This window comes from Apostichopus japonicus, chromosome 12 (genome assembly GCF_037975245.1).
Source record: "Apostichopus japonicus isolate 1M-3 chromosome 12, ASM3797524v1, whole genome shotgun sequence".
NCBI classification, from domain to species: Eukaryota; Metazoa; Echinodermata; class Holothuroidea; order Aspidochirotida; family Stichopodidae; genus Apostichopus; species Apostichopus japonicus.
In genome coordinates, this window is record NC_092572.1 from 28,375,580 (window position 1) to 28,397,111 (window position 21,532).

Genomic DNA, 21,532 nt, shown 5'->3' on the forward strand with positions numbered 1-21,532 from the left:
GATTTCATCAGGTCTAGTTCTATCACAAGTCATTTGACTTTATTGCAAGTCAAATTAAGTCACAAGTTAATGTTTCTCAGTTCAATTCAAGTTACAAGTCAAATATAAAAGGAACTTATAGTCATGCTACAGGTATAGGCATTAAACATATCAATAGAACTTTAAGGGCCAACAGGTTCTTTTTATGAAGTGATGCTGGTATGCGGTATACCTATATATATATATATATATATATATATATATATATATATATATATATATATATATATATATATATATATATATATATATATATATATATATATGTATATATATATATATATATATATATGTATATATATATGTATATATATATATATATATATATATATATATATATATATATATATATATATATATATATGTATATATATATATATATATATATAAATATATATATATGTATATGTATATATATATATATATCTATATATATATATATATATAAAGTTCAACTGATTTCATCAGGTCTAGTTCTATCACAAGTCATTTGACTTTATTGCAAGTCAAATTAAGTCACAAGTTAATGTTTCTCAGTTCAATTCAAGTTACAAGTCAAATATAAAAGGAACTTATAGTCATGCTACATGCTATATATATATATATATATATATATATATATATATATATACACACATATATATACACACATATATATATATATATATACATACATATATATATATAGAGTAGGTTGGCGTCTATCTTGGCGCAGAGTGCTCTATGTCCATTGGACAGAGCGGGATATATGTTGATACTAGATGAGACTAGTGGAACACTAGTAGTTGTAACTCGGAGTTTCACGCGTTATAGCGATCGTCAGACAACAGTTGTCTGACGATCGCTATAACCCGTGAAACTCCGAGTTACAACTTCTAGTGTTCCACTAGTCTCATCTAGTATCAACATATATATATATATATATATATATATATATATATATATATATATATACATATATATATATATATATATATATATATATATATACATATATATATATGTATATATATACATATATATATATGTATATATATGTATATGTATATATATATGTATATATATGTATGTATATATATATATATATGTATATATATGCAATGTAACTGGGAGAGGGAGGTATGAGATATATTATGTTGAAATCATGAAACATGGCAATACGATATCTACAATATCTTCACTGAATAAAGCTGCTAATTAGTATACAGCCCGTATACAATGGGCAACATGTTTGTTATAGGAGCTGGGCGGCAAGTTGTATTGTCATAAGGAAGGGGTATTAGTGGAGGAGAAACTGTTGGTAAATAGCACAAATTTGTGTCTATTTTATTTGTTTTTAAGATTTCAACTGTTCAGAATGGACTGTACATATAGGTCACATGCATATGTGACCTAGGCATTTCTTGTTCTATTTTGATTGATTTTTAAGCCCCCACCCTCAAAAGAATATGTGATTGACTGCTGCTTATGTACCAACATATTTATATCACCACTTATAACAATCAACCCAGTATTGAATAAACTCAGCAACTATATTTCTCATTCCTCATATTAGCATGATGCTTAATCAGTCTGCATATTACATGCTCCACCCTACCCACTCCCCCTCCCCAAAATACTCATTGATATGTATGCTTACAGTATATAATATAGCTCATTTGAGAAAACAGACGATGAATTATAACTAGAATGAAAACATTTCATGGTTCCTTGCTGCTGTTCATTAGTTCCATTCATAGGGAAATTTCTAAGAAAGCCCTATGACAACAACAGCAATTCATGCACACAGACTTTGGTTGCTAAAGTAATGCTAAGCCCTGTTATCAATTGCAACACACATCAGTGTGCGAAGACTACCTACCATTAACATCATACCAAGTTTGACGAAATTCCGACTAGTAAAAGTAGCCAAGTAATTGCAATTTGGAGTATTTCACGTTTGACCCCATGACCTCATTAATATTCATGATATGAGCACCAAAATCAACAGGGTTAATCTACTTACTATTGGCCACCCACTCACCAAGTATGGTAATGATTGGTCATTCCCTTGTTGAGTTATTGTGCATACAAACTTTTCATAACGAAATAATGCTAGGCCCCCCCCTTATAAACATGCATGATATCAATTGCAACACACATCAGTGTGTGGAGACTTTCTACCAATATCATCATACCAAGTTTGACGAAATTCCAATAAATAGTAGCCAAGTTATTGCAACTTGGGAGTTTTTCACGTTTGACCCGTGACCTCATTAATATTTTTTTACTTTGACCTCGTATAACTTCGCACACGAAGGTCACACGGGGGTCAACCTATTGCCATTTATGATCAGAAGGTACCTTTGACATCTGAAAATAGCATCGAAACTGTAAAAATCCCCAAAACACGAAAAGGTCACCAGAGGTCAAATTGAGGTCAAGGGTCACCCAGATGCGGGTCGACAACTGGATTACTTTGAAGCAACTCCCAACCTTAACAGACAGTTCGTTCTCAAGTTATCACAAAAATACTAGTTTTTTATCATTAATTGACCTTTGGTGACCTCGGATCACATGACCGTTAAGTTTGAAAATACTCTCCTATACCATTTGCAACTTGTCCCAAAATATGAAACGTGTCACACCTTGGAACTGAGAGTTATTGCATTAATCGTCTGAAAATTAACTTTGACCTCGAATAACTTTACACACGAAGGTCACAAGGGGGTCAACCCGTTGACATTTATGATCAGAAGGTACCTTTGACATCTGAAAATAGCATCGAAACTGTAAAAATCCCCAAAACATGAAAAGGTCACCAGAGGTCAAATTGAGGTCAAGGTCACCCAGATGCGGGTCGACAATTGGATTAAATTGAAGCAACTCCCAACCCTAACGGACAATTCGTTCTAAAGTTATCGCAAAAATACTAGTTTTTTATCATTAATTGACCTTTGGTGACCTCGGATCACATGACCGTTAAGTTTGAAAATATTCCCCTATACCATTTGCAACTTTTCCCAAGATATCAACCGTGTCATACCTTGGACCTAGGAATTATTGCACTTAATGTCTGAAAATTTACTTTCATCTCATATAACTTCACACAAAGGTCACCTGGGGTAAACCTATTGACATTTTTGATTGGTGAGACGTGAATATAGCATCAAAACTGTAAAAATTCAATCATTTTTTTCTTTGCCCATTTTCTCACCCAAAATACTAGTTTTTAACATTAATTGACCTTTGATGACCTCGGATCACATGACCGTTAAGTTTGAAAATATTCCTCTATACCATTTGCAACTTGTCCCAAAATATCAACCTTGTTACATCTTGGCACTGGGAGTTATTGCATTAAATGTCTGAAAATTAACTTTGACCTTGTATAACTTTACACACAAAGGTCACCCGGGTGTCAACCCATCGACATTTTTGATCGGAAGGTACCTTTGATATCCAAATCTAGCATCAAATCCAAACATTTTCTTTTTCGCCCGTTTTCTCCCAAACTCAGCACATTTTTTTCTAATGTGACCTTTGACCTTTTGACCTTGGTTTCAAATGTAGTTTGATCTGCTGATTCCAAAAATCAACACGACAAGTCTGTACAGCCATCCTAACTCCGACCGAAAACTTTGACCCCATATAAGTTCGCACACAAAGGTCACACGGGGGTCAACCTATCGATATTTATGATCAGAAGGTACCTTTGACATCTGAAAATAGCATCGAAACTGTAAAAATCCCCAAAACATGAAAAGGTCACCAGAGGTCAAATTGAGGTCAAGGGTCATCCAGATGTGGGTGGACAATTGGATTACACTGAAGCAACACCCAACCCTAACGGACAATTCGTTCTCAAGTTATCGCAAAAATACTAGTTTTTTAACATTAATTGACCTTTGGTGACCTCAGATCACATGACCGTTATGTTTCAAAATGTTCCCCTAACCAGTTCACAACTTGTCCCAAAATATCAACCTTGTCGCACATTGGCACTGGGAGTTATTGCAGTTTTAGTATTTTGGGTTTTTGGACCATAACTGACCTTTGTGGGCACCAAAAACAATAGGGTTCATCTACTCACTATGGGCTACCCACCTACCAAGTTTGATCATGATCAGTCAATCCCTTGTTGAGTTATCGTGCATACAAGCTAAAGCGTCACACACACACACACATACACACACGCCAACCTGAATACATAGGTTCCTTTGCTTTTAGCAAGGAACCATAAACATGTCCTGCTTAAGACATATGGAACATTGTAATATTACAATATTAATGATGCAATATCATCAGCTGCAAAATATTTGTTCCCAACATAACTTAGTGTAGTCAAGGTTTCTCAGATGATATGCTGGTGTCAATGCCAAGTTTTCTGAAGGAAAATACCACACTAAATTCATAGTCTACACCAGAATCCAGCAAGTAAGGATATGCCAAGAAAACAGTTTAATACGCTCAATTTTTAGCCACTTCTGCTATACACAACATGTGTCTTCCTTCATAAGTGCAATGTACGTGTAAGAACAAAATACACTGATTATTTGTTTCAATTGGGCAGAGTATTTGCTTCCACTAATTATAAAAGATTCGTAGTGTCTACTCTAATAATTTCCATTAAAAAAATTCCATTGAATTCAAATCAAGTCACAACTCATGGCACAAGCAAGTCAAGTCATATCAAGTCACTGTTCATTTGTTGTCAAGTCACATTAACAAGTCAAGAAAAATGTGAGTCGAGTCTGACTCAAGTCACATGAAAAACAATTGACGTGTTCAGCAATGAAGAGAATATATCACATGACAACATAACGAATAGCCAATTCCATCAGATAGATTCAATCTGGTCACTATAGCAAGGAACAACAAGGACACAATTTCAAGCTTACAATATGAAACTCAACATTTTCATTAATTTTTATGTCTCTTTTTCTGATCATCATAACTGTGTAAGAACTTTGTGACATTTTCATTCCATCTTTGAAAATTGCAAAACTTCATCTAATTGTTTCAATTTGTTAGGTTCCGCTCAGTTCTTACTCTGAATACAAAGTTACCATTAAATTATACATGCTTTTCATACAATTCCTCTCATTGCTAAGCTAAAAAAAAGCAGTGTTTTTCTTCTGGCAGTTTGTTCACTAAATGAACCCTTCCTGTAATTCAATCATTATTGTTTCTGCCGGTTTCATTCCTTTTATCTCACCATCAAGATTTTAGTTAACCACATCTTTAATGACAATATTAAAAACTATGGCACGACTGTAAATTTATGTTAATTTCAACACAGAGTTTGTCTTTCATACTTGAATTCAGTAATGTATTGTTAATTTAACAGATTTGTTAACTGATAGCCTACCGCCTTCATCAAATGGACCTCGCTTCCTTCTTACAGGCAAATTACAAATTACATATTCAATATCAATCAAGAGACAACTTCCTTCTGGAAATCAAGGTATGAGATATGAAATGAGTAGAAACATCTTTTATTATAAAAGTGTATTTTGACCAGTAAATGTTACAATTAAACTTATAGTTACTGTAGAGTATTCCAAACATTTTATACCTTTAGAATAAAGAGTAATTCCACAAGCTCTGATCCCTGCCCAGCCTTGAAGTAACACGTATATTTGTGCTTCTCCTGTGTACCTTCCTTGATATTTAACACAAATGTGCAGAAACCTCCCTTGGAAGTGGCGACCCTTAGGAAAGATATTTCCTGAAATGAGAATGGCGACAGTTGTTAACTGTTTTGTTTAATTACTCACTATCCTATCCTATGATACAGTGCTTGATACACCAACCTAATGGTAGGATGTCTCATGGGCAATTAGTACTAACAAGAATCACAAATCCTCTCAGTGGATATATACTGACCATTTAAGGAACTAAAATCCAATACTCAAGCAGCTGATTTGGAAGGGAAGAAACTGTTTGAAATCCTTTCGACATCGTATGTCAGATCTGCACTTGCAGATAATATCTTGCCACTTCTTGGGAATGTATGCACTGAACCCAACCGATAATTGATGCCACTTTTGTCCCTTGTGAAGTGGTTGACTTGTTTGTGACTAACTGTACTAGCAAAGGAACCTCCAAATTGTTGTTCTGAAAGAATTAATGGAATTTCCTGAAGGATAAAGCTTCTACTATGCACACAAACTGCATTCAGCAATCTTAGCAGGTTCAAATATTTACACATATTACTGCAGCTTTCGGCACCTATTACCTGCAGACCTGTCAAACATCATCAAAGCAATCCGCAATGCAAATACAAACTTTCAAAACTTCTTTATTTCTTAAAAGGGCATTTGACTTCCACTAAAATGTAAAGAAGTTGTTCTCACAGCTGTGCTTAAACTGCATACGTGGTATGACATTTTTCAAGATTCCTTTTCTTGAGATATTGCAGTTATAAAGTTTTTAGTTTTGAGATCTGTTCACCTGAGATAACCTTTGACCTACCCTGGAAAGTTTAGACTTGTTGCATAGTACCATAACACCAATTCATTGTACATGTGCAGAATTTAATTTCTTAACTTTGTAGAAATAGTTGTTTTTTGATATATCAGGTGTTCATGGTTGTTACATTTAGACCTCTGCTGATCTTTGGCTCTTAAAAACCATTAAATACCTCACAGTCAGAATGTGCAAGCCACATACCGAGGGCAGTGAGTGTGATATTTGCCACCATCATCTCCTATCTGCAACATCATGCTTTTCAAGATTGTGGGTTTTCACCCCAACGTATCTTTCAAACCATGAAAAGCAATATTGCTTAATACACATCTTCTGCCAGATAGAAATGGCATTTTGCAAACAAACAGTACTATTTTGGTAAGATGTAAAGATGATGTAACATTATTTATTTTTAAATTACATTTTGCACTTTTTCTAATGTTAAGAGCAGTTCACACACACACGATATCCCTCATTTAACTGTTTAAATTATGTTAAGTTTAATAGTTTCCACTTCATGAATATTATTGACACAATATTTAACATTTGTATGATTAGGATCCACCTTACCTTTGAGTTTTCTTCTTCAGAGCCACAGGTCCAAGCTGGTGGCTCTATTTTGTCAAATAGACATTTCAGGGGCAATTGTCCCTTTTTCAAAAATACTGCAGACTGTTTTACCAAAACAGAGACTTCATTTATGCTGACAATCTTAACACAGGGAAGGAAGAAAACAAGCAAAAATGATGTAGACAGCTGACAAGATGCTACAGATATCAATATGTCAACCAGCACCGAAAGGCGCAGTAGTTCACACCAAATTGATCATTTGGATAAGTGTGTCTCAATGAATGATCCTGAATTTGGCACCCTAAGTGTAGGTGCCACCGCTTTTATAACTCCAGACACTACCTGAAATAACTGAGTGTTCGGCTGGATGGTGCATTTGGAGTAGTATTACTGCTTGATTCGGCAGTCTTTTCACTTTCTCTGAGTTTCAGCGGACATATGTATATATTAACAAAGTATCTACTATCTAACCACAAACACAAATCTTGTTGAGATCATTCTTGATTCGTCCTTTGCAGAAACATTGAGGTAACGATCTTTTACCATTACACAGAAAGTCAATGGACCTTTTCCATTGAGTTAACAGTAGGCGATAAAATAACACACTAACAGCCCATTGACTTGGTCACATGACATCACACTTGCTTTAGTACACAACCCCTTAATAGAAGTAGTAACCTCCACTTTGGAGATAATATCAGTCAACAGTTAGTTGGAACAAAGTAGTGACGTATCATGTCATACGACACATGCCACGTAAGGAAAAGGGGGGGGGGTGGAGGGTACACTAACCATATCACTTTAACTGAGCTCAACAGAAGGCTGGCAATAGCCCAATTGATACAGAAATAAACTAATTTCGTGTGCAAATACTATTTATAAATTTATTTGCGGAAAACTTACCAAAACTTATTAAAAACTATATTGTTTCATCACTTCATGATCTCTTATGAGCAAAATGGAAAAGTATAATGCCACAAAAGATGTTCACAAAAACACAGAAAGAGTAAGAAGCAAAGTTGCTGAAACATATTTAAAAGTTTGACAACATATGGAACTTCATAACCTCAGTCCTCACACACGGTAAAGTGTGTGAGCTACAAAAACAGAAGACGAAAACGTTTGTTGGTTCTGTTGCCTAAACATATTCTTAGGGTGGTAAGCCATACATGTAAATATTCATGAACTTGTGCACACCAAAATGAAAAGGATTATCTATTGACTAATGCTGCAACATATAAAGAAATGTATCAGGAATCAGTTATCATGTTGACAAAGTCTATTTAGTGACTTAGTATAACCAGAGGGAAACCCCTCCCAGCCATTACCCTGCCTTTTAAATACATTACATGTGCAGCACAAGGGTAAGTTGCAAGCGGACCCTGTCTGAAGTTCATACTGTATGTACCTTTGACCTCCTAAAACAGCAAGGAGGTTCTACTACATATGGGGAAGTCAAATCAGCATAACATTCTTATCTTCCCTGAGACCTGACCTTAAGGAATTTCTGAGGGTTTGACTTCTGCAAACCTTCAATGAGCTTTTGCCTAAACAACATGGTGGAGGAATTTTACTTATCATTTGGATAATCTACCATGCATATATATTCTCTTTTGAAGGTTTAGTTCTCAAGATAAAGCATTTTGATAGTTTGATATTTGGACCTCTGCTGACCCTAAATGACCTTTACCCTCTAATAGGGTTCTTGTACTCACTACAAGAAAGACACATGCCTAATATTAACAATGACATGTAACCTATCTTGGGATATCATGTTTACAAGGTTTGTGTTATAAGGCTTTACAGAGTGTAACCTTTGATGACACCAAATGACCTTTTACCTCCACCAAAAACATGAAAGTTCTTGCACTCATTACAGGAAACCCACATGCAAAATATGAGAGCCAAGAAAGTTCCTATCTGGAAATATGGTGTTTACAAGGATTTCAAAGTTTTGAGCCATGGTAACCTTAAATGAACTCTTACCTACACCAAATTTTGTGAAGTCTTTACACTACATAATGCTATTCTACCATGCATATGTGAGCTCCTTTGATGGTCAGGTTATGGAGATACAGCATTTTTAAGATTTCACATTGTACCTTCGGTTGACCCCAAATAACCTTTGACCTCCACCCAAAACAATACCATTCTGGCACAAATTATGGGGAAGCCACATGCTACATATAAGAACTGCAGAGGTTACCTATCTTAAGATATCGTGTTTACAAGCCAGGGCATCACATACACACACACGGATACACACAAACGTGACTGCATAGATTACTTGCCAGCCTAAGGCAAGTAACCAAAAACAGATACATGCATTATATTAATGAAGTCAGATTTTATGATCTAATAAGCATGTTAAGTATGATATACTGACATCATATTATCCAAGTACATGTATAAAGCTAATTAGACATACTATTTAAGAGATATCTTTTTAAGAATTTTTTGTTCACTGATTATATTCATGATATCCACACACACAAAAAAAACCTAGGTAGATAGTATGCATGTAGTGTACCAAACCTAATATCGTACGGACTAAAACCATGGATTATTTAAAACCATGGAATTTAGTTTTTGGCTTGTGTTTGAAAGCCATTCATTGCAATTTGATGAATATTAATGACAAAGTTGGAGACCTCATGAAAGTGTGGTTTTTATGTACCAACATCACCATACCAGTATGAATACAAAGTTTTTGTAAATACTCCCCACTCGTTAATATTAATGAGATGTGAACAAAGAACAATAGGTCATATTTACACACCATGGGCATCTACCAATGATCACAATGATTCAACTCGTGGTTGTTGAGATATCGTGTTTTCAGTTGTTTTGACAATTTTCCATTAACCCCCCCAACCATAAATAAAAATGAGGTAAACAATGTTGTTGCAAAGAACATGCTCTTACTATGTAGTTACATACGGTGGAGGAGAAATTGACATTTTAAGAATTTCATGCCATATCCACTGTTTAATTTTCATGATATGCAAACCACAAACAATAGGGAACATCTACACCACATCACACGGCATCTACCTACTGAGTATTACATTCATTCAACTTTGAGATATTATTAGATTATTGAGATATCATGTAACTTACAAGCTAGCTGTTGCATACACAAACACACCCACCCAATCCAGCACGATTGCAAAGGTTACTGAGCCTTCAGCATCGTAACCAAAATCACATCTTGACTTCTTGATTAATGTAAATTATAGCAAATATCAACACAACCCCACCATTTTATCTCCCAGGAATCCAAATGGCAACCAATATCAACAAGTGAAGATCCTCACCTTTTCACCCCCTGGAAGTTCCCAGTAATAGCCAACATGAATATGTGTTATGCTTTCAGAGGATGCCAGATCTTTAGCAGCATATAAAACGACACGTTTGCCTTCAACTATTTCATCGCCGATGTCAAATTTCTCCCAGCTGAAATTTTTTAATTTGATCACACAATTTCGCTCAGTTAGTGCATAAGGTGTGTCCGGTTGTGGTTTCCACAGAGGCTGGGTGCCTAAATAATCCAGATAAAACAGAAATGTATTTTACATGTATTAATCATAATACGTTTTAACAGGTTGCATTTATATGACAGATAGATTGTATCATGCAGGAATTAGTCTATAAAATGCAATGACTGAACATTGCAAGAGACTGAGTGCTATCATTACTAAATACAACCTATTTGTATAGGTGGAATCAATTTAAAAGCGATACACATGCATATAAATATACCTTCTTCATGATGGCTGCTATATATCTTTGCTTTCCATTCACACCCTTTCTTGAGAACCAAGCAGTGAGGCAACGTCAGTTTTACTGGTTTCAGTAGCTTCAGGTTACTAGGCAGGAGCTCAACCACAACTGATGAATTACTACTGAATGATAGATCAGAATCACCCTGGAAATTGTACGGAATAATTCTCATCTGGATTAACTGATCCTTCTCCAGAGCACCAGGAGGTATTTCTAAGCTGACACTGGTATCTGGAATCTCTAGCACTCCTCCATCCTTGTTGATCCAAAGCTCCATTTGCAGTGGATTGGAAGGTAAGTTGTCTGCAATATAAATAATCAGACAAGTTCAGGGACATTCAGCAGGAGTATTTTACAATATTGCTTTCAGTGAAGAGTGGTCTCCTTAGGTCTTTTTCTTTGCTAGTATTTGTAGTACATGAGGACACATATATCTGCTTATTTGTCAATACTATTATTCCTCCATTTATAAAATTGATGTTTATATATATACATGAAATATTACAAACTCATATGCATAAAACTTTGATCTTTTTTTGCATTTATCAGTTTCCAAGTTTATATTGTTGTCACTTAAATAACTAAACAGAGAAGTCTACAAGCTAAACTATTACATAGTTCTTTACAAATACTCAAATTAAAATTACTCACAGAGGATTGATATTTGTTGCTGATGTTGTTCAAAGTAAGATTGTCACAAGTATAACAATTCTTTACATAATGCTAACAAACTTGAAAATGTAATACTCAGCACTACTGTGACAAAACCTCATTATTTTGGAACATAACTATGCAATGGCAAAGTTGACATGAGAGTATAGGCACACCCTCCCACTTTCTAATGAATGACTAACAGTAAGTTAACTACATCATGCATGTAAGGAAGTTAAGACAATGATGTGGATAGTTGTTTTCATCAGAGCAACCCTTTTGGTGGTTTACCCTTTCCCATGCTCCATGGGTGGTTGTTCCACTGTGTCATTAATACCATGCAGCCATACTGACACCATTATTTCAGTATTTTTTCTTTAACCTGATGTTAACACTAGTTACTACATGCTGATTGTAGTAGTTCATCATTAGCTACCACTGTTAATCTTACTGCAAAGACTGGTATGCCTATCGTTATGCTATGATGACATTCAAGTCCTACTAACCAAGGATTTATAATTATTTTGCACAGTATAATTTGAATTTCTCAATGTACTAAAGTTTGTTGTCAAAATAAAGCTTTGGTTTCTTAAACCTAGGAGAACACAAATAGGATCCAATTATCTGAGGTAAAAGAAAATAACACTTTTTGGATAGAAGAAAACAGTCTCAAAAGACTAGTATTGTTATAACGTTTTCAAAAGTTGATTGATCCTGTACTAACTTTACTTCAAGGTCAGCCTCTATAAGTTTGCTCCCCACACAAATATATTATTGTGCAGTTAGTAAAATGTAATGAAAGGAAAGGGCTTGTAGGACCATCGGTGCAAAGAACGTCAATAACAATACTGAGGATGAAGTATCATTACTCATCAACAGAAATCCAAATAATGAGTGAAGAATTAAATATGTATGCCTGCTTCAAATGTGATTACAGACTATTGTATGTACTTCAACATTTATTCTAGAGTTACACGGATTGCTTTGACAATAACAAAGAAATCCTTGTTAATTAAACATTAATGGGTGGTTGTTCCTCTGTGTCCTTGATACCATGCAGCCATACTGACACCATTATTTTAGTATTTGTTTCTTTAACCTGATGTTAACACTAGTTACTACATGCTGATTGTAGTAGTTCATCATTAGCTACCACTGTGAATCTTATTGCAAATACTGGTAATTCTTGTTAAATAAACATTTTAAGTTTTAAAATGATTGTTCCTATCAATACCAGAAACTCACCAGAGATTGGTTTCAGTGATGATGATTTTGCTGACATCCTTCCCGGTAATCTAAATTCCATCTAAATGAAGATTTCATCAGACAAGAAAGGACAAAAATACATATGGTGGAAAATCATAAAAACCTGATAGAAACTACATCATGATGCCTTGTCATATTTTTTGTTTATTTAATGAGGTTGCTGATGTAGGTCAACTCAATAAACTTATATCAAAACTAGGATATCACAAATTTCAAGCTCTATTTGCCAATACATCAAAATACTTTGATAATCACTTATCACTAAAAGAACTTACAATATACAACACAATGATCCAAAATCCAGACCAAACAGCTATCTGATATTGGCTAAAAAGTCAGATGTTTTATATAATAAGAGATATTTTCCTGTTTAGCTTTAGAATAAATTTTGACAATTGCTGACATTAAAATGACATATGATCCCTGCCAAAACTACTACAAGGATAATATTCAAGAGGGGGCACCTACCTACTGTACCAAGTATGATTCACTGACACTAAAAAAAAACACTATATAGAATTCAGATGACCTCTGACCACCACAATAATGAAAACAGCCAACTGCTTTCCCACAGAAATCTGCATGCAATGCTTGATATACCACGGTGGTTTATATGTTTTAGCAGACATATCTCTCACAAACACACACCCAACAGAATCATATATACTTTTTTATAATTTGTTAGGGAATAACCAGAAAGCCAAGAGGCTTAGATATTCCTTGCCACATTTACAGTGTATCAGAACATTTACTGACTTCTGTGCACAGACGTTTTTATACTTAATAGGCTGGATCCACATACCAAGTGTGAAGTTCATCCAAGTTTTACTTTGGGAGCTAATATTGTCACCATGAGTGACATTTGAGCACTCAATATGGTTGAGCCACATACCATGTGTAAAGTTGGTCAAAGCTATGCTTTGACTTCTGGAGTTATCAAAATGACAATAATTTGAAATTTGACATCTACTGACCACAATTGAAATTTCCAAATAACTCAAGCAACCAAGAACTTACTGAGGGGCACCCACATACCAACTATGTGATTCGTCAGCCAGAGTAATTGAGTCTGCTTGTTTACATCAACAGATTTTGCCTCTTGTTGACCAAAGTTGACCTTTGACCTCTACCAAAGCTGCTTTATGGAGCACCTAACACTCAAGTATGACATTTATCAATGCTATTGATGTCCAGTAAGTTTGTTTACAATGTTTCCATATTTTGTCCAAAGGTAAACTCAAATAAAATTTGACATTGCAAATAAACTAAAGCAGCCAAGAGCTTTGTAACGTTTATCAACACACAGAGTTTGAAGTTTGTGGACCACACGCTTGGTGAGTTATTGTGTTTACACACTTGTTTTCTAATAAATTAGCTACATCCGAGGACACCCTTTATTTCAACCCCTTGTCAGGACAACGGATGACTATTGTCCACTATTGGTTGACTACTAGTGACATAAATTTATTTTCCCATGTCACCACTTCTTAGGCCGAGACATACATACACGCCATCACCACGTCATAGGTTCCTTTTGCCTTGACGAAAGAATCAAGAATAGAGCTAAACTCAAAGAGGAGTTTTGCTGGTTAAGTCAAGGAATATCAGAACACAATCTGAAAGGAATGACAATAATTTCAACAACCAAAAAAAAATAATGCATCTCACCGTCCATTCTCCAGTTGTCACATTTAATGTGTGAATTAAGTTTGCTCCAATGATCCATTCAACTGAAATGAATATAAGTAGATAACAATAAGACCCTCAGCCACTCTCACATGGAATATTTTATTGAACACATTTTTGTATACGTTGCCACATTTCTCTGTTTTGAGGATAAAAAAATATTTCAAAGTTACAAGTTATATTATAGTTACAGGTACTAATTCTTATCATATAAATTGCATCACGATCAACTTAGTGAATACCACAACGTTTTGCACTAACATAATCTAAAACATTTCCTCCCTCCTGAACAAATAGAGCACTAATGCAGTTATTTAACTGTGCATAATCCATTTCACTATAGTAATTTATTTAACTCAGCTGATCATGTCCAATCTACTTTACTGCTCTACACTCATACACACACACAAAATGTAACACCTTCTTGAATTGCAGTCTTCACACTTCCTTGTGATGATTGCTATCACTGTTAATATGTCTAGTTCTGTATGAAATAAAGTTTTCTGATTTCAGCTTGTCCAAGCTATTATCATAATCTATCTCGCTTAACTGTTGATACAATTAGTACCATTTTGCGGGCTAAAAGCCTTAAGTTACATTTTTTCAACATGCTGGACAGAGCTACATTTCTTACCACTATGCAGAAGCAGGACTAGAATGAAACAGCTTAAAATGTGAGGCTAAGTTATTGTATCACATACAGAGGAATATCTGTTACATCTAATTACCAAGCTCTTGTTATTCATGAAATAGAATGTATGTTACCTGAAATGTTTCGGGATTGTAAGTTATTCAGATCTTTTTCATCTTTCACAGCCACCGGTGGACTTGGTAATAGTAAACTGAGAAAAAAAAAAGAAAATGTACGATAAATATCTCCCACTTTGCTGATTTTTATTGTGAAAAAGAAATAAATACAATTGTTAGATAAATTAACATAGAAAGAATTACGTAGAGGGCATAGGCCCTTAATTTTCAGGAAAATGCTTAGTTTTCTACAATTATATATTATGATAAGTATTGTATTTTGTAAAAGGAGAATTGAGACCAACTCTTGGAATCACCTATTTACACAAGATTTTCACATTGGTGACCTCAAATGACCTTCGATCTCATGTTAAGTAGGGGGCACCTATTAACCTAGTGTACATTTCACAGATACTATTATAACTATTGAGTAGGCTTGTTACAAGGAATTCAGTTTTGGAACTGGGGAACCAAGATATCTGAGCTCTCCTGATAGTGAGAGCAGTTGAGAACTTACTTTTTAAGAGTAGACCTTTTAACTGGAAATTTTTTAAGACAAAAAATATATATATAATGATACTTCATACTTTATAATAAGCAGATCAAAAGGACAAATTATGCTTTGTACGCAATAACACTTCTTGGGCACTATGGGTGGAAAGATGAAAAGTATGGACTTTGACCAATATTACTGGTCATAGGGGGGGGGGGGAGGGTACAGAACTAAGAAGGTTACCAGTTCACCAAAATGAGAATGAGCTAAGCTTGTGGGAAGACAGGTGAGCAAGGGGTAGAGTAAATTATGACTAGGTAATCTCGTAGCAGCAGACTGTCAGAAAAATCAATGATGCAGTGAGAAAGCCAAACTTTTTACATGGTTCCCATTGTTCAAAGAAATCAAATGTTTGGAGATTTTTCTGCTGAATGTTCTTCGAATAGCGATTTAGCTCTATAAATCACACATTGCAATAGATCGTTATTTTCAATATCACATAGAACGAAAGCTCTAGTTTGGTTTGCCAACTTGGAATTATCCTCACCGTGCTACTTCAACCTTTTCATTGGTGATAATGAATTTAATGAGATCTTTATAATCTTGTTCAATCAGCTTCTGGTCCCACCGATTCACTTCAATAGCCCTCAGGGTATTCAAAACTCCCAGCGAGACATCAGCCTTCAAGATCAGGGCTTTCTCTGTAATTTTTTCCACAACATCTGAAAGCTTCAGACGTTTGATTGGAATCTGGAAAATAATCCACAGATATCGTAGTATGTCAACCTGAAATCAGTACCCAACAAATGGAAAACATAAACCTAGAAACCTGAAGAGAGACATTAAGACTAACTTTGTTTGCTAGTGAAGATATATGAACATTGTAATATGTGCCATGTAGTACACAAAATCAGCTATAAGTTGTCCCATCCATCGCAATATCCTAAAGCAACACTAAGGATTGATTAATAGCCAACCTTTCTTTAATAACATTGACGAAATGTGTACTTTACGATACACTGATCTTGTAAATTAAATAGATGGTTCAGCATATGATGTTGTATTGAAAATGATTCACACATCCCAGAATGATCTGCCACTGTATATTCATATTTTAGTCTGATATAACCAGAATGAGTACATTAGGTCGATCTTGTACTAAAGATCAAATTTGTTCTCTGGATTGAGAGCTACATTTCAAGACGTAACATATATAAATAAACTTACATCATCAATATCTCAACATACTAGATTTACTTACGTTTTAGCACAAATTGGTGAAAATATAAACCTTGAATTTTGTATCCTACAGATTGATGCTTTACTTGACACTGGAAAATTGAATGTTGTATTCATGCACACTTCAGATGATGTATCACAGATATCGGGATATAAGCAGAGGTTTGCTGTGTATTTGAGCTAAGAAAGTTGTATTCACACTTTACCTGTGATCTTGAAGCAAAGGTGAGCATAGAAACCTTTGACCTCAGCAGCAGTTGACTATCTTCAGAGATGAAGTTGACGGATTCTCTTCTACAGATCTCTTTGACAATGTCCTTGAACTTATGTCCTTTGTAACCATCATACTCAGCAAAACAGAGACAGATGCAGTTGATGATGTAATCAGGAATCTCACCATCTCCTGTTTTAAAGTCTCTCATTAGAAATCTGGCAATGACATGAAAGCTGGGAGGACAGATGTGACAAGTGAAGCGCAAGACATAATGGAGATCAGCTGGGTCTATGTTAGCCAGGTGTTTTCTGAACAATTGATACTTGTAATGGTGTTCAGTTGATTTGTGACCCCAGAAGAGGAGAGCTAAATACTGTGCTGCAAACCACTCTTGGATTAGCTTATGAAGGAATTTAACCTGTAACGAGATATATTTTGGAGTTTTTATGTTCAGTAAAGGTTCTGATTTTGCCTCTGTTGATTCCAATATTGGATTACTCTCTGATTGATTGACAGATGCCAAAAGATCAGGTTCAATGGATAGCCCTTGCTTTATCTCTGTAGTAACATTAGGCTCATCACTGATGGAATCAGTCTGGGGACTTCCACTGCCTGAGTCAGTTTGAAGATCTCTACTCGGGGAATTAAATGGAGTTCCTTCCTCAACGACAAGTATCCCAGCATCTGTCCATGTTTTGCTATAACTGACACATCTATCCACAAAGTCTTTCTGCCAAAACAATTGTTGGTTTCCTTTACAGAGGCCGTTAAAGGCAAGTTCCTCCAACGTAATGTGGGGTTCTATTGATACTTCACTCTCTAATCTGCTCTCATCCTCTTCACGAAGTGATTCCAGCTGCTGGTATGACAGATGTCCCGAGGTGTCTTCCTCATCCTGCACAGAACACAGAATATCTACAATGGCCTTCACGAAAGGAGTAACCCTGTCAAGCTGACCCTTGTGCAACTTTCCTAATCTATCAATGTTATGTACTAACAACACAAAGAGTAGTGGAACATTACAAAGATCAAGAATAAATGGAACATTATCAATCAATTCCTTTACTTCTTCTTGCCTTTTTCGATCATCAGAGTAGACCTTTTCAATGTATTCATTCCTCTCATCCTCACCAAAGCTTCCTATCTTCAACATTGGACCCGGAGGTAGATGCTTGGTATAGTCTGTCCTAGTTGTGATCATAACAATGCAGTTGGACAGTTTCTCCTTTGTCATTACTCTCATGACTTCTGAGGGACTTCCATCTTTGGTTACACCATTGTATTCTTCTAACCCATCCAATATGAGGTAGACTTTCTTCTTACCACTGTTAAGCATAGACTCAATATCCTCTTCTGTAATGGGAATGCCTTTACAGATGTAGAACATCTTGATAGCTTGAATAATTGTCATGTTATCAACAATTTTCAAAGGCAGATAGATGACCATGGGGATATCCATAAGCTTTCCACAACACCAGTCATAGGCCAACTGAGAGGAGAGCATTGTCTTGCCGGAGCCTGGCTGTCCTTCCAGAATGATACGAGTCTCTGCTTTTAGTCTTTCATCAGTAAAGATATCTCGGTAGTGCAGCTTACATGTTCGGTCAACTTCTCTGCTAGATTTTTTTGAACCAGACTTTGTTAAGACTAAGCGGCTGGCTATAAAGAGATCGTTTGATTTCCATTGACAAGACTTCATCCAGGGGACAGGAGTCATTGTTTCAAACCAACTCTTCATCTTCTGTTTTAAGCAAACCAGGAATAACTTCTTTTTGTCTTTAAAGCAAGGAAACAGAAAGCACAGTTCAATTTCTATTGAAATAAATTAAAATGTTTCACAATTTATGACAGAATATCTACCATACTGAAAAACAAGTGTGCTTTGACATAAATAGTTTGGGCAATCTCGTAACACTGTATCTTTGTTAACATTTATTAACAACTACAGTACTTAGTATAATCTTCAAATGTAAAGTAAGCTCACTCCTAACATAAACTAAGTCATTACTCAAACATGCTAGTCAGTTTAAAAATTACTCAATAAATACAAACAGCAATATTCATTTAATAACAAATAGTGTCATACATCCAGACTTGAAACAATTGGAAACCCAGATGTTATTATTTCATTCATACCATCAGATACTGTTCTCTATCTGCAATTTATTATCAATGACACTACATGTACCACTATTGAAAAATCAAAACTTAAAGATTAATTTACTTTTATTTAGAGACAAACATTGCACAATGATTGCTGTCATAAATGGAAAGAATTGATACTGTCCTTATTTATTTTTCACTGATCAAGTAGGACTCCTCCATGATTAGGAGCATTGTTTAATTGTGAAGTCATTTGAGTACACTGCAAACTGCAGCTTCCTGGGACATGACTAAATCATTTTCAAAGGATTAATATAATAACTTTAATTTTACAGGAGAAAGAGCTGTTGGTATAGTCACTGTATGACATCACAGATAACACAGTAGAACAATGCACTCATCATACTAAAGTGAAAACCTGCATTATTATATTTCTCAACAGCATACCATGCTATGAAGCTGTGAGTTCCATCAATGTGCTTCAGTTCAAAACATATTTTCACATCTCAGTCTTCATTATATCCCTAAAATATTCATATGCTTATTACATATTTATTATATCCCTATATATATATATATATATATATAAATATATTATATAAGACATATTATATAAACTGTATTATATAAGATATTAATATATTATATAAGATAAAAATATTATATAAGATATAAGATGTAAATATATAAGATATATTAATTATATCCCTAAAATATATTATATCTATATATTATATCTAAAATATTATATCAGAAATATATAATATATTATATTATATCTTCATTATATCCCTAAAATATCCTATATTCCACACATAATATTTTTAGATAATGAGTGCATTTTGTGTGTTTAACTGTTTTCGAGCTATGAAGTCTTAAGTCAGGAATGTTCCTTAAAACTGGCATGAAACTTGTAACAGTGGGGTATACAAGTTTGTTACATACACATGAATTTACAATACCTTCATCTCGTGGCATAGTTTCGTCAGAAAGTACCAAGGACTGGTATTCGTGTATCTTAGCTACTGCCTGGAGAAGACGATATTCCTCTAAAGGTGTCTCTAATTTGCTGACATCAGTAGGATTAATGATACCCATCTTATCAATTGTCAGGAGGAAAGAGAGTCCTGGATTCTGACTGGAGATAACCGTGTTCTTGTTCTCATTAATAACTTTAAAGTTATCACACAGTTTCACTGTTATGGAAAATGTCAAATGAGCAGAGAGGCCGGCGAGGAATCTATCGTATTCAGTCTCTTGATCTGAAATGTTTAAGGTGAAACATTAAATTAAGTGTCCAGTTTTGTTAAATATCCACAGATACATACAGGCACACTTATAAATGCATAATCCACATCATGGCACAGGGTGACTTTTGCTCACTTGTACAAATGTACATATGTATTATGTTTTGGTGTGCACATTTTGGTTGCCAGCATCTAGAGTAAATCACCACCTGTGTTATGTATCAATACTTAAAGTGGGATCTTTCTGGGGGGTAGGGGTGGGGGGGTATAGGGCAAGTTGGGGGCAGGGGTATGGCTTTTTAAGTAAGTGCATTTAGGAAGTACCAAAGGTGAAGCAAAATACACAATTACAAGAGAGCTAGTGATTAGGGGCCAACCTCTCAGCTTCATGTATGTCTCTGTTAATAAGTGAGTATGGTTGATCTTCAGCTCAGTTAGTGCATCAGTTAATCGATTCACATTTGAATGGTGTATGAATCCTCTTTCTTCAAGGGCAAGCAGAAAATTCTTTGAGTACAAGGGACTTGTAATAATGGTCTGCACTTGATCAGGTGGTAGTGAAAAGTAGCGGCCTAACTTCCCACAGTCAGTTTGGGTAAGCTTTGAAGAAATTTCTTCTTTGAGATGGCTGAAGGTGAAGATGGATGCCTATGGAAGAGAGAAACAACAATAAATCCATTGATTTAGTAAATCTTTGCCAACTAATTACATCAATAACTGTCATTTTAGACTAGCCTAGGTCAGAAGATTTCTGAAACGTGATGTTTGAGATGTAACCAACAGCTCATCTGAGACTTGAACTTCTGTTGAACTCCACATAAAAGAGTAAGATTCTGGTTACTCACACAGAAGATCCACACACTAAATGAAGTCAAAGCAGCTACTGTAGGTATTGACCTCTGATCGGCTTAATGGGATATACATGGAATATATTGTAAGGAAGGAAAGAAAATCTACAAACCACATGTACAGTTAACTGTGTGTGTTCGCATTTGTTTTCTAAAATCTTATTGGTATTTATGTGAACTGACCTACTGTATGACC

The 21,532-nt window shown here is 35.1% G+C and overlaps 1 protein-coding gene and 1 long non-coding RNA gene across 15 annotated transcripts in view; one reads left to right on the plus strand and one right to left on the minus strand.

Annotated features, from left to right (window-relative positions):
- Positions 1-21,532, minus strand: part of LOC139977162 (uncharacterized) — a 293,518-nt gene that overhangs the window by 94,111 nt on the left and 177,875 nt on the right. For 13 of the 14 annotated variants that reach the window (XM_071986347.1, XM_071986346.1, XM_071986344.1 and 10 more), the window contains exons 18-28: positions 20,866-21,136; positions 20,204-20,503; positions 17,131-18,914; positions 16,233-16,435; positions 15,211-15,287; positions 14,428-14,489; positions 12,739-12,799; positions 10,822-11,145; positions 10,377-10,600; positions 7,060-7,200; positions 5,597-5,749 (exon numbers count right to left, since the gene is read on the minus strand). In XM_071986347.1, the coding sequence (XP_071842448.1) occupies positions 5,597-5,749; positions 7,060-7,200; positions 10,377-10,600; positions 10,822-11,145; positions 12,739-12,799; positions 14,428-14,489; positions 15,211-15,287; positions 16,233-16,435; positions 17,131-18,914; positions 20,204-20,503; positions 20,866-21,136 (3,600 nt within the window). The remainder of the gene's footprint in view (positions 1-5,596; positions 5,750-7,059; positions 7,201-10,376; positions 10,601-10,821; positions 11,146-12,738; positions 12,800-14,427; positions 14,490-15,210; positions 15,288-16,232; positions 16,436-17,130; positions 18,915-20,203; positions 20,504-20,865; positions 21,137-21,532) is intronic. The other variant, XM_071986345.1, reaches the window with a different exon arrangement.
- The window catches only part of LOC139977218 (uncharacterized), a 262,539-nt gene that overhangs the window by 46,420 nt on the left and 194,587 nt on the right, over positions 1-21,532 (plus strand). The gene's annotated exons all lie outside the window — the stretch shown is intronic.